Below are 15,836 nucleotides of genomic sequence, written 5' to 3' on the forward strand. Positions count from 1 at the left end.
AGCTTTCCAAACCCACTCATGCGAGTCAGACATAAGATTAAATATTCATATACTACAGACACTGTCACACGCTTTCTCACTCTGGTCATTCTTCTTTGCTGTGTCCTAGTTTTGACAGAATTCTTAAGTATCTTCATCTGTTCTTCTGTCCGGTCAAGCCTGCCTGCATATACCATGCATTCATGCTCCCCATATTCCCACCCAAATCCAATGTTCCCCACCCACAGTTAGCAAAGCTGATCTGTGCGTTTTCCTGGGTCAATGGGATTATATCATTCCGGCCAGCCAAGGTGGGAGGAACAGTCCAACGGTTCCCAAGAGGCAGACGATGATAAACATCCATAAGAAGATTCGGTCAATCACCATAGCGACATACTTCCAATCCTGCTTTACCTGAAGGAACGAGAGGCCAAGTTACATATATGTAATACATGTTTTATAGGTGGTATAAGAGAAAGTTGTGATTATGGGAGGTTCAATATATCTATTGCAACAATGGTTGGGAACCAGGCATAATCCAAGGACCGGTGTGGTGGTATTTTTTGAAAGAAAGCAGATTTGTTTTTCTAACTCTGGACATCCCCTCCAATACTGATATACTCTGTTACATTGCTGAACATTACCATCAACAACAGGAGTCAAAATCTTGAATCTCCAGGCAACTAAAATATATTTTTGGAACATACAGTAGGTACCTAAGAGAGGTGGTCCTCCACTTATGAACTGTCCAGGCTTGACTTAACATGTTGTCCTCTTTACACAATCCCTTTTTGTTAGAGGGGTCATAAACATAAGGTAATCAAAGGTTGCCTTGCTGTTGAGAGCCCCAGCCATCAGCTTTAAAGGGGTTGGCCTATCTCACACATTGCTGGCATATGGCTAGGATATACCACCAATGTCAGATAGGTAGAGGTTGCACCTCTGGGACCTGCGCCTATCTGTAAAATGGGATTCCCAAAGTGAAAAAGGGTGCACCACGCAAGCATGGTCACCCTCCATTCACTTCTACAGGAGTGACTAAAATAGCTGAGAGCCGGCTCAGCTATTTCTGGAACTCCCATACAGGTAAATAGAAAGGTGTCCATGCTTGATATGGGAGAGCATGCTGCACATTCACGGCACCCTTTCCTTTGATTTGGGGGCCCTGTTGTAGGCATTGCCATTGTCATTCACTGTCAGAATAAAGAGAAAAGGGGGACAACCACGGTTGGACCCATTCCCTTTGCTATTAGGTAGGATGGGACCTATGTAAGGCTGCAATGATCCAAAACTAGAGGTGGGGAATTTAGTGGGAGTCCAGTTTGATCAGTATGTGTACATCAAGCCTTCACAACAGCAATCTTATGAAGGGTGGAAGCAACAAATGTTTGAGAGTGATGTGTGTTACAGTCATGGCCAGAGAATGTCAGACACAAGGGAAGGCCTTCAGAAGTCAAGCAGAACTGTGAGCCTGAAAACCAGTCAACGGCAGAATGTAAAATAGAAAGCAACGTGTGGGGGGAAGGAAGAAAGGAGTAAAGATTTGGCATACACAATCTTAGTAGAGGGGATTGAAAGCTACAGTCTGGAGGAAGATGCTGAGAGAAAAGACAGATAACAGCCACTTGAGATGGAAATAGACTAAATGATTGCAGGCTGTGCGCTCACTTTATCACACTGTGAGTAGCTTGCTGACAATGGCTTCCATTTAAAGTTATCAGACAGCACAGCTTGCACCTGCCACATAATGACCAAAGCTGAATAACGCAGGCCTACATGGAGTGACAAGGTCAGCAGTGTCTTCTGTATGGGCCGAGACTGAACAATAAGGAGGTGCGGTGTACCCCAAGACTAGTGGCTCAAGAATCAAAGAACACAAGTATTGCCACGTAGACATATCCCTCTGCCACCCTTCTAATATGCTTATACGCCATGGGTCCGTGTAATCAGGTCCGTTGTAGGAATTCATGTCGGAATGGCATTGATGTGAGGGAGTTTTAGATATCTTTAACTCTTTGTTTTAAAGGGGCTGTTCATGATCAGTAAAAAAAATTGCCCACTTTCATCCATGAACAGCATCACTCTTGTGCATGGGTTGCACCTGGTATCACAACTTAGTCTTAGTCAAGTGGGTAAAGGTGAGCTGCATTTTCGTACAACCAGGCCTGGTGCTACCATAAGGAAGACCAAGCGGCGGAAGGGGTGGGCGGAAAAAAAATGAACTTTTTTTTTTTTAAATAAATCAATTCACTTCACCACAGCGCCGCTGGGCGCCCGCCCCTGCCTGCGCAGCTGCGCTGCATGCATGTGTGCGGCCCCGTGAGTGAGCACGGCCGGTCACAGGCTGTGACTGGCATGGCTCGCGGCGGCAGGCAGCAGCAGGAACTGGAGGGAGCTGGTGGTGACTCATGCTGTCAGTCACACACAGCCAGACTGCCGACTGGAGTGGTAGGTGAGCGCCAGTGGCAGTTCCATGGAGGGGCAGAAATGTGTCATGGGGGGGGATGGTGTGCCATGGAAGGGGGGGGGAGAAGTGTGACATGGAAGGGGGGGGAGAAGTGTGACACAGTAGGGGTCATGGGGGGTGATGTAAAAAGGAGGGGGTGATGTGCCATGGGAGGGGAGAAATGTGACATGGGGGAGAAATGTAACATAGAGGGGGAGAAATGTAACATGGAGGGGGAGAAATGTGACATGGAGGGCTGATGTGACATAGGGGGGTGATTTGACATGGAGGGGGAGAAAAGTGACATGGGGGCATGATGGCTGACATGGGGGCATGATGGCTGACATGGAGGCATGATGGCTGACATGGGGGTATGATGGCTGACATGGGAGTATGATGGATGGGGGCTAATGGCTGACATGGGGGCATGATGGCTGACATGGGGGGATGATGGATGGGGGCTGATGGCTGACATGGGGGGGCTGATCTGAGGCATTGGGGGTCTGATCTGAGGTCTGATTAACATTGGGAGTCTGATTGGTGGTCTGACCTGAGGTGTAATGGAAAACCTAGGTGCGTCTTATGGGCCAGTGCGTCTTATAGGGCGAAAAATACGGTCCTCAAACCAGCAATTGTCTGAAGCAGAGAGAAGATACCAGGACCACACAAAGGAGAAGCCAGCTGCTGAAGATGGGACCAGGGCCAGGCTTCGCTTGTGTTGGCAAAAATCCTTGCACCGGCCCTGCGTACAACCTAGGCATACGGCCACATGGGCTGGATTTTCCGCTGCATGTGGATTTGTCACGGACTTTATCATTTGTGAAATCTGTGGTGGACATCTGCAGCATAAACTGACCTGCTGCAGATTTATTTTTAGCAGTGTGTTTATGAAACTTCCTAAAATCTCACCCACTTTGCTGGTACTATACAAATCCACGGAGGCGAGTCTGCAGAGTATCCACTATGTGTTATCGCAACCTAGTAGGGAATTCTGAATTAAAGGGGTTCTCTGGACTACAGATATTGATGATCTTTTCTCCAAATAGGTCATCAATATCAGACCGGTCGGGATTCGAAACATGACACCCCACCGATCAGCTGTTGTGGGCTTAGTGTGCGAAGCTATACATTGTATGGAGGTGGAGGCAGACAGCTCCATACGTTGTGTAGTGGCTGTACTGAGGTACTACTGCAGCTCAGCTCCCATTCAAGTGAATGGGAGCTGAGCTCCAGTATGCTGGCACTAGAAATGGCACAGTGTACAGAGCCTTCTGCTTCCACTCTGTAAACTGTAAACTGTTTCCAGCAGAGTGGCAACCAGAAACAGCTGACCCATAGGGGTATTGGATCCCCACCAATATGGTATTGATGACCTATCCGGATATTTGTAGCCCAGAGAACCCCTTAATAGAAGAGGTCTACTACTCAAGATCTTCATATCTTGGCCAGAATGGAGGGTGTCTTGTTCTGGAGGACCTATCCTGTCCTGCATTTCACACAGTTCATAGATTTGAATGGGCACTGTATAATGCTTAATTTCCTCTGTGAGGGGTCTGCAGGGGAACCGAACACTTATTGACAAGTTTCTATACAGCTGATTGCTGTGAAGGAGGGAGGGTTGGGTCACTGCAGGGATTACTTTGTTTTTTTCTTATTGCTGAGCAACACTTCTAAAAAGTATGGAATGTGCAAAGCTGGGAACACTGTTAATTAATGTGACCATAGAAGGCCAGATATTATGTCTCGAAGCAGTGATCAATGGGAGCGTGTCAAAGGAGTGGAAGAAATGAAGGGGCTCTAATCATCAAAAGTGACTAATCTTACACAAAAAAAGTCTAGGAATTTCCTCAGACCAATACTATTTTTGGATAAAAATGGATGTGAATCTCAGGGAAACATTGCACATTATGCCAAACACTTTGTCAATTGTGATGAAAACCCAATCAAGACAATCCATACAAAGCCATAATGATTCACCAGACTTTATAATTCTACAAAACTTTCATCAAACCACCATTGGTTGACCAGGTTCCTTACATTCTCACTATTTCCCAAAACCACCCAAGTAATCCACATGTCCTCACTCCAAAACACGTCCTCTCCACCACACACATCTGAAAGGGTTTTTTCGACTTTTTTTAAACTGATGACCTATCCTCAGGATAGGTCATCTGTATGTGATTAGTGGGAATCCAGCGCTGTACATTGTATCCACTTGCATGGGAATGAGCTGCGCTACAGTAAGCTTTGAGAAGGATGCAGCGCTCACAGGAGCACGACAGTCTTCTCAAACACCTGATCGGTGGGGGTCCCAGGTGTCAGACTCCTGCCAATCAGACACTGATTACTTAATCAGAGGATAACCAGTATAAAAATGTGGGAAAACCCCTTAAATACACCTCAGTATAATGCATGCACTTCAATATATAGATTTTTCAAGATGAATACATTTAAGGAGGACTCCTAATATATTTCCTACAGATACATTTACCAAATGTATATGAAGACATACAGTATATTGACCATTATGTATAGATACACTTTCAACAACTAAGTATTCATCTGTATACTTACAGAGAAGTCAGTGTCCTCTGCTCTCAGGTGGTCTGCAATGTAGTGTACTCCTTCTATGGCCAGCTTGAGAGATGGGGACATTAGAAGTACATGCTGCTCTTTGGCACTAATCGTTTTGGTAACTTGACTGGCACCACTTGGTTTTTCTTGAGTTTTGGACTTGCATTTACATTGGGAGTTTTGACTCCCTTGCTGTCCTTCATTAACATGGCATCTCTGAGACAATGGAGAGTTGCTGGATTGGCCATTGGTCTGAAAGGAATCCTCGTGAAGGTAGCAGTACTGTATGCTTCTGGAGCGACAACGAATTGTGCCCTCATTGATTTCTTTGGGGGTGTACATCTGTTGGACACTTACAGAACGTACTTTTGGCATCAGGTTGGTATGAGGCTCTGCAAGAAGGTGGGTCTTATTTTGTGGAGAAGGACAACTAGTCAGTGTTGATTCTTCACACAACATTGAATATTGCCCTGATGGTGACTTGCAGATCACTTGGGTGTTGGCTGTTTGTTCTAGCTGGTGGCAGCAGGAAGATGTAGGTGAGGCTCTCTGACTGGTGGGACTCGCTGATGATGAGCTCTGGAAGGCTGGTTCAATCTCAGTCTCAGGCCACAGCCTGGGTGGAGGACTGAGTCGTCTAGCATGTAGAGACTCAATTAGCTTCTTGCAGTTATCTTTTGCTGGTCTCTTCATGAATAGTACCCGAGGTACCACATCTAAGAATATTCTACGTACCCAGGCTGGCATGGTGTGTGTGCGAGGAGAGCGGTGGTGCACATTCAACACAAATACTGTGATTATAATAGACAAAGTAACAAAGATCATAGTGAACAGAAGATATTCACCAATCAAAGGGATTACCAGAGAAGTGGAAGGTATGATCTCTGTAATGAGGAGGAGGAAGACAGTTAGAGACAGTAGCACTGAAATACACAAAGTAATTTTCTCTCCACACTCTGAAGGCAAGTAGAAGACCAGCACTGTCAAGCAGGAGATGAGAAGGCATGGGATGATGAGGTTAATTGTGTAGAATAAAGGAAGCCTTCTAATGATGAAGGAATATGTGATGTCTGAGTATATTTCTGTGCAGCACTCATACTTTTTGATGTTGTAATTGCCAACAGCATTGACAATGACCCATTCTCCGCTCTCCCAGTAGTCTAGCTGGTCAACGTGATTGTGCATGCTAATTAGGTCAATTTTTGCTTTATCGTAAGTCCATGAACCAAACTTCATGGTGCAGTTCTGCTGGTCAAAGGGAAAAAATGTGACATCAATGCTGCAGGAGCTCTTGTAAATGGCAGGAGGCATCCATTTTATGCGTCCATCGTGAAAGAGATGAGCTTTGGTCAGATGAGTAACTGCAAAATCTCCATCAGCACTTAAAGGAAAAAGGAGAAGAAATGTATTTGAGAAGATTTGAATGATCATTTTGGAAAAGTGGCAAATCACAATAATGAAAGATGGCTATTTATATTCTTGTATAAGAGGAATACAGGCTTGGATAATGAATCAATACTGGTATTTTATTGAGTCTCATTTGACTTATTTACTGTACAGGCTCAATCACATGCCCAGGAAGGAAGGAGAGAGAGTAGCCATCAAATAGTGTCCATGGATGAGCAGCTAAAGTGTCTTAGAAACTCAATTTTAGTCCTCCTAGACAATTTGGTTTAGTTGGGAACAATGCTGGAAAAGATCTGTGGAGCAGGTAACACAATCTACTTATGACACTGAGCTGGTCAAGTGCACTTAAAGAGGACCTTTCACTAGAATAAAACATCTAAACTAAGTATACAGACATGGAGAGCGGCGCCCAGGGATCCCCCTCCACTTACTGTTATACCTGGGCGCCGCTCCGTTCTCCCGTTATAGCCTCCGGTATCTTCATAGTTAGGCTCCACCCAGGGGAACCTGCTGGGGTCTCCTTCTCTCATGCTGTAGCGCTGGCCAATCGCAGCGCTCAGCTCATAGCCTGAGAGGCTTTTTTTCTGGGTGGAGCCTAACTATGAAGATACCGGAGGCTATAACGGGAGAACGGAGCGGCGCCCAGGTATAACAGTAAGTGCAGGGGGATCCCTGGGCGCCGCTCTCCATGTCTGTATACTTAGTTTAGATGTTTTATTCTAGTGAAAGGTCCTCTTTAAAGGCCTCATGAAAGCCACAGTACGGCTCCAATATTATGGCAAATCTATAGGGCAACTCTAAGATGACATATTATGGAGGGGTTGTCCTAAGGGGTATTACTTCTAGAAAATAATACCTTAATATTGTGCTGTAAGGGTGTATCTTGTGCCACCATGCTGATTCAGTACACACTGCTCTGCCAAATACATGAGACCTTGTCTTCCCAAGGTCATGGATTGTCATACTTTCCCAATACTCATTGCAACTTACTACTAAACATGGTTACTGTTGATATAGTGAACAACTGGTGGGATACAATCCAAATACTCACTGCTTTGGGATGACCATCGACACCAGACATTCCATCCTACCAGTTGTGGAGGAAAGCCAGCATTTCACTTTACCTTAAACAGGTTGTCTGAGTTATTTTTTTGTTCTTTGTATGTTTATAGCTAGGCAAATGTAAGGACTTTACAATTCACTTACTTTATCTCCAGTTGCTCCTTTCTCAAATTTCACTGAGGGTCACATGACCTGTGATGTCAGCTTCTCTACCTGCTTTGATGATGTTTCCTGCACAAGCTTTAGAGCTTGAGATCTGTGTCTGTACACCAGACTCATTGTAATGACCACGCCCCCCTGCACTGCCAGCTGCTGCTTATTGTTCTCTCCCTGGATTCTTGAGGAAAAACATTAACCCCTTCAGCTGCACAGACTCAGGGCTGAAGGCTTTACTGAGTAGCTGCAGGCACATGCTGGGCACAGGAGCTGACAGAGGAGTTCTGCAGAGCATTACATAAAAACAGGTAGGGGGAAGATCCTGTATGTATCAGCAGTGTCATTGTACAGCTGGGACTTGTAGTCCTACAAATACAACATGCTGCAGAGTCTCCCAGCAGGCAGACATGTCACTCAGGGCAGCACTTGTATTCACTCCCTTTGCACAGTAGGGGGAGGGGCAGAGATTGTTGTTATTGCAGGTAAACAAAGGGTCAGAAGAAACCAGGGAAATTAGGAAATATATATTATTTTTGCCTAAAACTTGCTTAACTTAGTTATATATTGCTGCCCATCAGATTTACAGTGCTATATATATATATTTTTTTCATAACTCGGACAACCCCTTTAACTGCTTGCCGTCACACTAACGCCGAAAGGCGTGAGTGCGGCGGCTCTCTCAGGTCTCGACGCCAATAGGAGTCATCTCGTGAGACCCGAGATTTCCTGTGAACGCGCGCTCACAGGATCGCGAGGTAAACGAGTTGATCTACAGCCTGTCAGCAGCGATCATTCGCTGGCAGGCTGTAGATGCGATTTTTTTAACCCCAGAAATGTATATTAGACGCTGTTTAGTTAACAGCGTCTGATATACCTGCTACCTGGTCCTCTGGTGGTCCCTTTTGCTTGGATCGACCACCAGAGGACACAGGCAGCTCTGTAAGTAGCACCAAGCACCACACTACACTACACCCCCCCTGTCACTTATTAACCCCTGATCACCCCATATAGACTCCCTGATCACCCCCCTGTCATTGATCACCCCCCTGTAAGGCTCCATTCAGACGTCCGTATGTGTTTTGCGGATCCGCGGATCCGCAAAACAAGGACACCGGCAATGTGCTTTCTGCATTTTGCGGATCAGCACATTGCCAGAACTATATAGAAAATGCCTTTTCTTGTCCACAATTGCGGACAAGAATAGGACATGTTCTATATTTTTGCGGAACGGAAGTGCGGACCCGGAAGTGCAGATCCGCAATTCCGGATCCGAGCGGGACAAAGTCTGTCCCCATAGAAATTAATGGGTCCGCAATTCCGTTCCGCAAAATGCGGAACAGAATTGCGGACGTGTTGATGGGGCCTAAGGGTCCCTTATCACCGCCAGTTAGTTAGCTACTTGTTAGGTAGTTAGCGCCCAGCCCACCGCACCGCAGTCACTGATTAGTCGCTGATTAGCGTCATCGTTGTCGCTAATCAGAACTAGTACTATATAGTATCTGTAAGTGATCAAGACTAATCGCAATCAGATCTATATCAGTACATTAGGGTAACCTTAGGCTCAACAAAAAACGCAGTGTTCGCCCGATCAGGCCTGATCTTGTGCGCACACTTGCGTTCAGTCCGCCCCACCGCAGTGACAGAAATGTTTTTTTTCTGATCACTGCAAAAACACCGTAAAATCGCTGCGGCGCTATAAAGATCACTTTTTGGATCTTTATTAGCGATCGCAGCTTTTTTTTTTTTTGCACATTTTTTGGCAGAGATTTTTTCATCCACATTGATCGTTGCGAATGAAGAAATCTGTGCCGTTCATTTTTTCTTTCAGCCCAGAGGCTGAACGAAAAAAAAAAATCTCATTACCCGTATGTTCAATATAAGGCGCCCGTGTTGACTTCCGCAATTTGCGGAACGGAACGTGCACCGGCAATATAAATGCCTATTCTTGTCCTCAAAGCGCGGACAAGAATAGGACATGTTATATTTTTTTTGCGGGACCGTGGAACGGAGCCACGGATGCGGACAGCACACGGAGTGCTGTCCGCATCTTTTGCGGCCCCATTGAAATGAATGGGTCCGCATCTGAGCCGCCAAAACGGCGGCTCGGATGCGGACCCAAACAACGGTCGTGTGCATGAGGCCTAAGGAGAATAGCAGAAACTCCTAATGCTGGCCATACATGTAATGATTGCGGAGACCCTCAAATGCCAGGGCAGTACAAACACCCCACAAATGACCCCATTTTGGAAAGAAGACACTCCAAGGTATTCACTGAGGGGCATATTGAGTCCATGAAAGATTGAACTTTTTGTCACAAATTAGCGGAAAGGGAGACTTTGTGAGAAAAAAAAAAAAAAAAACAATTTCCGCTAACTTCTGCCCAAAAAAATAATCTTCTATGAACTCGCCATGCCCCTCACGGAATACCTTGGGGTGTCTTCTTTCCAAAATGGGGTCACATCTGCAGTATTTTCTGGCATTTTAGGGGCCCTAAAGCGTGAGAAGAAGTCTGGAATCCAAATGCCTTAAAATGCCCTCCTAAAAGGTAGTCGTTGGACTTTCGGCCCCTTTGCGCATCTTGGCTGCAAAAAAATGTCACACGTGGTATCGCCGTACTCAGAAGAAGTAGGGCAATGTGTTTTGGGGTGTATTTTTACATATACCCATGCTGGGTGAGAGAAATATCTCTGTAAATTGACAACTTTGTATAAAAAAATTGTGCCAAAAAAAAAAATCTTCTATGAATTCGCCATGCCCCTCACGGAATACCTTGGGGTGTCTTCTTTCCAAAATGGGGTCACTTGTGGGGTATTTATACTGCTCTGGCATTTTAGGGGCCCTAAAGCGTGAGAAGTAGTTTGGAATCCAAATGCATAAAAATGCCCTGTGAAATCGTAAAGATTCTCATTGGAATTTGGGCCCCTTTGCGCACCTAGGCTGCAAAAAAGTGTCACACATGTGGTATCGCCGTACTCAGAAGAGGTAGGGCAATGTGTTTTGGGGTGTATTTTTACATATACCCATAATGTGTGCGAGAAATATCTCTGTAAATGACAACTTTTAAAAAAAAATTATACAAAGTTGTCAATTTACAGAGATATTTCTCTCACCCAGCATGGGTATATGTAAAAATACACCCCAAAACACATTGCCCTACTTCTTCTGAGTACGGCGATACGACATGTGTGACACTTTTTTGCAGCCTAGATGCGTAAAGGGGCCGAAAGTCCAACGAGTACCTTTAGGCTTTACAGGGTTGCTCACAATTTAGCCCCGCCAAAAATGCCAGAACAGTAAACACACCCCACAAATGACCCCATTTCGGAAAGTAGACACCCCAAGGTATTTACTGAGGGGCATAGTGAGTCCGTGGGAGATTTTTTATTTTTTTGCCAGAAGTTAGCAGAAATGGAAACTTTATTATTTATTTTCCTCAGAAAGTGTCATTTTCCGCTAACTTGTGAAAAAAAAATTAAATCATACATGAACTCACCATACCCCTCCGCGAATACTTTGGGGTGTTTTCTTTCTAAAATGGGGTCATTTGGGGGGTATTTATACTATCCTGGCATTCTAGCGCCTCAAGAAACATGACAGGTGCTCAGAAAGTTAGAGCTGCTTCAAAATGCGGAAATTCAAATTTTTGTACCATAGTTTGTAAACGCTATAACTTTTGCGCAAACCAATAAATATACACTTATTGGATTTTTTTTTATCAAAGACATGTAGCACAATTAATTCTGACACAAACTTGTATAGAAATGTAATTATATTTGAACAATTTTACCAGAAAAAGTTAAAAATACACTTTTATTGAGAAAATTGCGGTCTATTTTGATTAATATCAGAAAAACGAAAAATGTCAGCAGCAATCAAATACCACCAAAAGAAAGCTGTATTTGTGAGAAGAAAAGGAGGTAAAATTAATTTGGGTGCCAAGTTGCATGACCAAGCAATAAACCGTTAAAGTTGTGAAGTGCCGATTTGTAAAAAAAAGCCTGGTCACTAGGGGGGTATAAACCTGTGGTCCTTAAGTGGTTAAGGGATTGTCTAGGATTAGAAACACATGGCTGCTTTCTTCCAGAAGCTGCAGCACACTTGCCTACAGTATGTGTGTGGTCTTATAGCTCAGCTCCCTTAAAGTGATGGGATTTAGCTGAAATACCAAACAGAACCTGTGGACAAGCGTGGTACTGTTATTTTTTAAGTAAGCACCCATGTTTTTTTAGTCTTGGACATTCCCTTTAAGTTCTCAATTGAAACTGATGACTCTTTCACCTTATGGAATTATGTCAAATCAAAGGTAATACTCATATATACTTTGAATCCAGGTACTGAGCACCAGGGAGTTATTGTATAGATATTTATTAACATCTTACTAACCTCATACTTGTTTTTACTCTAGACTTGTAATTTCCAGGCATTTATTCCAAGCGGCATTCTCGAATTTTAACACTTACGCATTAAGCCTTGCAAATCCTCTAGTGTTGACTTATTAGCTCCTGCGCTGCATTGCATATTTAAAAGGCTCAGTAAAAGGTTGTCCGTATCTCTGCATTTAAATAGAGGAAGCTCTTGGATTACTGAGCAGGAAAACACCTCTCAGCGAGTGTATAGCTTGAAGCCTGTGGTCCTCACAGAAGCAGTTCGGTAGCTTGCTACAATTAAAGATGTACGTTGGTTTAGAAAGGGATATTTTTTCAAACTCAATGTCCATAGAAAACAAGTCTTTAAAGAAATTTTAGCTGTTTTTCTTTTTCATTTCGGCCGTACTGTGAACACTGAAAATTAAATACAAAGTGCTGTCCGTCTGTAGCAGTCAGCACAGAGAGATAAAACTTCTATATAGATAGGGATCTCATTGTTATTTTATTGCAGCTTTTTCTGCAATGTCAAGATGTTATCTGTTAGTAAAATAGTAGATTGTAGAATCAGGGTGACAGCATGACAGCTCTATTGTTCTCATGATAGGACTAGATAAAGATGCCCACAGAAGAGCACTGCACTTATCAGTGTAATGTGCGATGCTGTAATTGCCTCACTCATCCTCCTTCTCTTTCTGGGCACAGAGAATGGTCTGAGAGAGAAAATCCAGCGAGGCTGTTTGCCGTGCTAAAAGTCCAAGCAAAGAAGAAAGTTAAGAGTCAGGACAGGAACTAGAATACATGGAGTGGCGTCAAATAATTCTGCAAGCATCCACCTGTTCTGGTGGGGAAAAAAATGATGGTAGTGGCCCCTTACTGGATCGTTACAAACAAAATGGCTTGCTCCAGCTTATACATGAGTCTTCTCCACAGCATTTCACTAGGACAAGACCTATGGTGCTGAATACAGTGAAACAGGCAACAATTCAGCATATGTCTTGCTGTAAGCTGAAACATTGCCTTTTTTTTTACTGTATTCGTGATGGGATAAGAATGAAGCTGGAAAGAATGATATTGCCGATGTTGAGTTTCCATTGTTGCGCTTGGACTATTGGTGGACTGTGGCCTTCTGCTGCATTTCAGATTAATTTGAGGGACTTTTAGTGCTGTCCTCCAACCATTACTGCTTTTGTTATACAGGGGAATCTACATTCTGCATAGAAAACGTCATCTATTAGGATTGACATTAGTCCAGGAAAGGTATATGGAGAACCATATACCATCCGTGGTAGCAGTCTAAATCCTTCACCCTATACTCTGCTGGCACCTAATGCCAGTAGGTAATGTGGCCCCAGGTCAGAAAGCCTCTGTGCTCTCTGCATGTAAAATACAGTATAGAACAGTGAAGTGGCTCTCCAGTTCGGGAGCCCAACAATCTTCTGGCACAGGTAGAGGTGTGGAGATAGCACAGGTCATGGGTGTCTGAAAGTCTTGCCTTCCCCCTCCTACGTATTTATGAATGGATTGTAGAAAATGACAGCAGTCGGAACATTTTAAGCTCCTATTATACTGCATGATTATTGACAAATTATTGCAAACACACATTCATGGCAAAGCTCATTCGCGATAATTGGCTTGTATGATCAAGCAGCCAATCAGCCGATGAACGAACATTTGAGGATGAAAGATGCCCAATTATTGGCAGCACATCTCCCTGTGTAATCAGGGATGTGCCTTCAATAATGAATAGAACAAAATGAGGCACCTGGCTGTTGTAACTTGATATAGGCATCAGCTCGGATCAGGGGTGTAGCTAAAGGCTCATAGGCCCTGGTGCAAGAGTTCAGCTTGGGCGCCCCTTCCCTCAGTGCTTTGTGGCCAGAGGCCGGGAAGCACATAGCCTCCATGCTGCCTGAGGTAAAAGTTCTTGACCTAACCCCTTCCCTCCAGCCAGAGGTGTAACTTGACCAGCATGCACTTTCTATAATACCAGTGTCTTCTTATGTGGCACAAGGGTTTTTGGGCCCCCTAAGGCTCCTGGGTCCGGTAGCGACTGCTACCTTTGCATCCCCTATAGTTACGCCCCTGGCTTGGACAAAGAACAAAGGGCGGACAAAACAGGAAGGGCGAGACTAAGTAGGAAGCTGGTTCTGCTGTACAAGGCTGTTCTCCACTTGTGGGAAGTGACAACAATTTGGAGGACAGGTAAGTATGTGTAATGTGTGTAACTGTAATGTGCATATACAGAATATGTGTAACTACATGTGTGTGTAAAGTATATGTTTGCGTAACATGCATAAATTGCGCATTTATGTAATGTGTATGTATGTGTAATGTGTGTGTATATGTGTGTCTATATACACACACACACACACACATTGGTGACCACTGCTGTAAACTCTCCTTCCCTTTGTAGATTGGCATTTCATATAATATTAATGACGTGTTGATATATATAGAGCGAGGCTGAAGTTTCATCCAGTTTGTGCAGATCACTTCTGTTCTACGCACATCATATCTCTCACTTCCCGTGTAAGACAGTTTGACATCTGACGCTCTCTGCACTGTATCCGAATCCAGGATGAAACAGCGAGACGCATCTCTGCTCCCAGGCTCCTGTCACAATCAGCCGCTACTGCCAGATTTTCCGTCATTCGCCACTAATGATAGCACACACTACACCCTCCTGACCCCCATACTAAGCTTTCCACAGGAGGGAGGATGGGAACGGATGAACCTCTTGAGTATAAGAGAGATGGAGGCCCAGGAGAACTGGCAGTGTAAGAAAGGGGAGAATTATCTCCCTATAAATAGTTGCCCTTTCTCAGCTTCTCTCTCTGGTTCTAGGACATGGGAAAAGCATTATTTCACCCTAGCAGTCCACCTTAAGATGCTGTGTGGAAGGACTAAACACTTTGCGTTATGCTGCGTGTTTACTGGAGAGAACTAGGTCATTTTAGTTGAGTGGTTTCATTTAATTTATATCCTTCAGGTAGTATCTTAAATTAACAGCAGCATGGCAGACCATGTATCATCACTAATATGCTAGGGCAGAACTAGGCAAATATGTTGTGCAGGGCTGTAGGAGAGATGGGTGATAACCTCTGTGGGTGCTATCAAGGTGACCATATCGATTGTCAGCAGAGACATAACTTGAACCTCTTGGGCTCTGAAACAAAATCTTTAACATGGCCTCCACCAACCTCTGAACTACCAGTAACTATGCCCTCACATCACACTCTGTAGCTTTATGCAACCTACAGACATTTATCTTGGAGGCTTCAATGTTTTGGAACTTTACTGAAGTATGAAGGAAATCAAGCATCAAGGAAAATGTAAAGATGGGTATGATGATCCCCTCAACCGATTTAACTGAATCTGTTTGATGGTTCCGTAACACCTATCTGGACCTTCATTGGAAATGATAAATTAATGACACTATATAGAGTCATCAGACTAGATGCTCCAGAATTGTGATTACTTGGGGGATGAAAGTAGTTACTAAACTGGACATGTCAGGAGAGATGACAGGTAGTGTTGGGCGAGCATGCTCTGCCGAACACTAATTTTACTCGAGCACACTGCTCGAGTCTCCTCCCTGCACGTTTGTTGCCCAGCCAATAAACGTGCGCAGAGGTACTGGTACTCACTGTAAAGCTGTAGCCTTGTTGGCTACTGGCATTACAGTGATTGGCTGGCCGGAAAGCGGCATCGGGTGCTATACAGCACCCGATGACACGTGCTCGGCTCAGTCTTAGTCAGGGAGAGCTGTGCTGAAGAAGAGACAGATAGTGTAGGGAGTAAAATAGTAATATTTTAGTAAAAAAACTTGTTAGAGACCCAAAAGT

The 15,836-nt window shown here is 44.3% G+C and overlaps 1 protein-coding gene across 1 annotated transcript in view; it reads right to left on the reverse strand.

The window, feature by feature from the left end:
* Positions 1-267: 267 nt before the first annotated feature.
* CHRNA4 (cholinergic receptor nicotinic alpha 4 subunit) overlaps positions 268-15,836 on the reverse strand; it is a 61,165-nt gene continuing 45,596 nt past the window's right edge. The window contains exons 5-6 of the mRNA XM_040435648.1: positions 5,000-6,380; positions 268-393 (exon numbers count right to left, since the gene is read on the reverse strand). Coding sequence (XP_040291582.1) covers positions 268-393; positions 5,000-6,380 — 1,507 coding nt within the window. The remainder of the gene's footprint in view (positions 394-4,999; positions 6,381-15,836) is intronic.

Source organism: Bufo bufo, chromosome 6 (genome assembly GCF_905171765.1).
Source record: "Bufo bufo chromosome 6, aBufBuf1.1, whole genome shotgun sequence".
In the NCBI taxonomy this organism is placed as follows: Eukaryota; Metazoa; Chordata; class Amphibia; order Anura; family Bufonidae; genus Bufo; species Bufo bufo.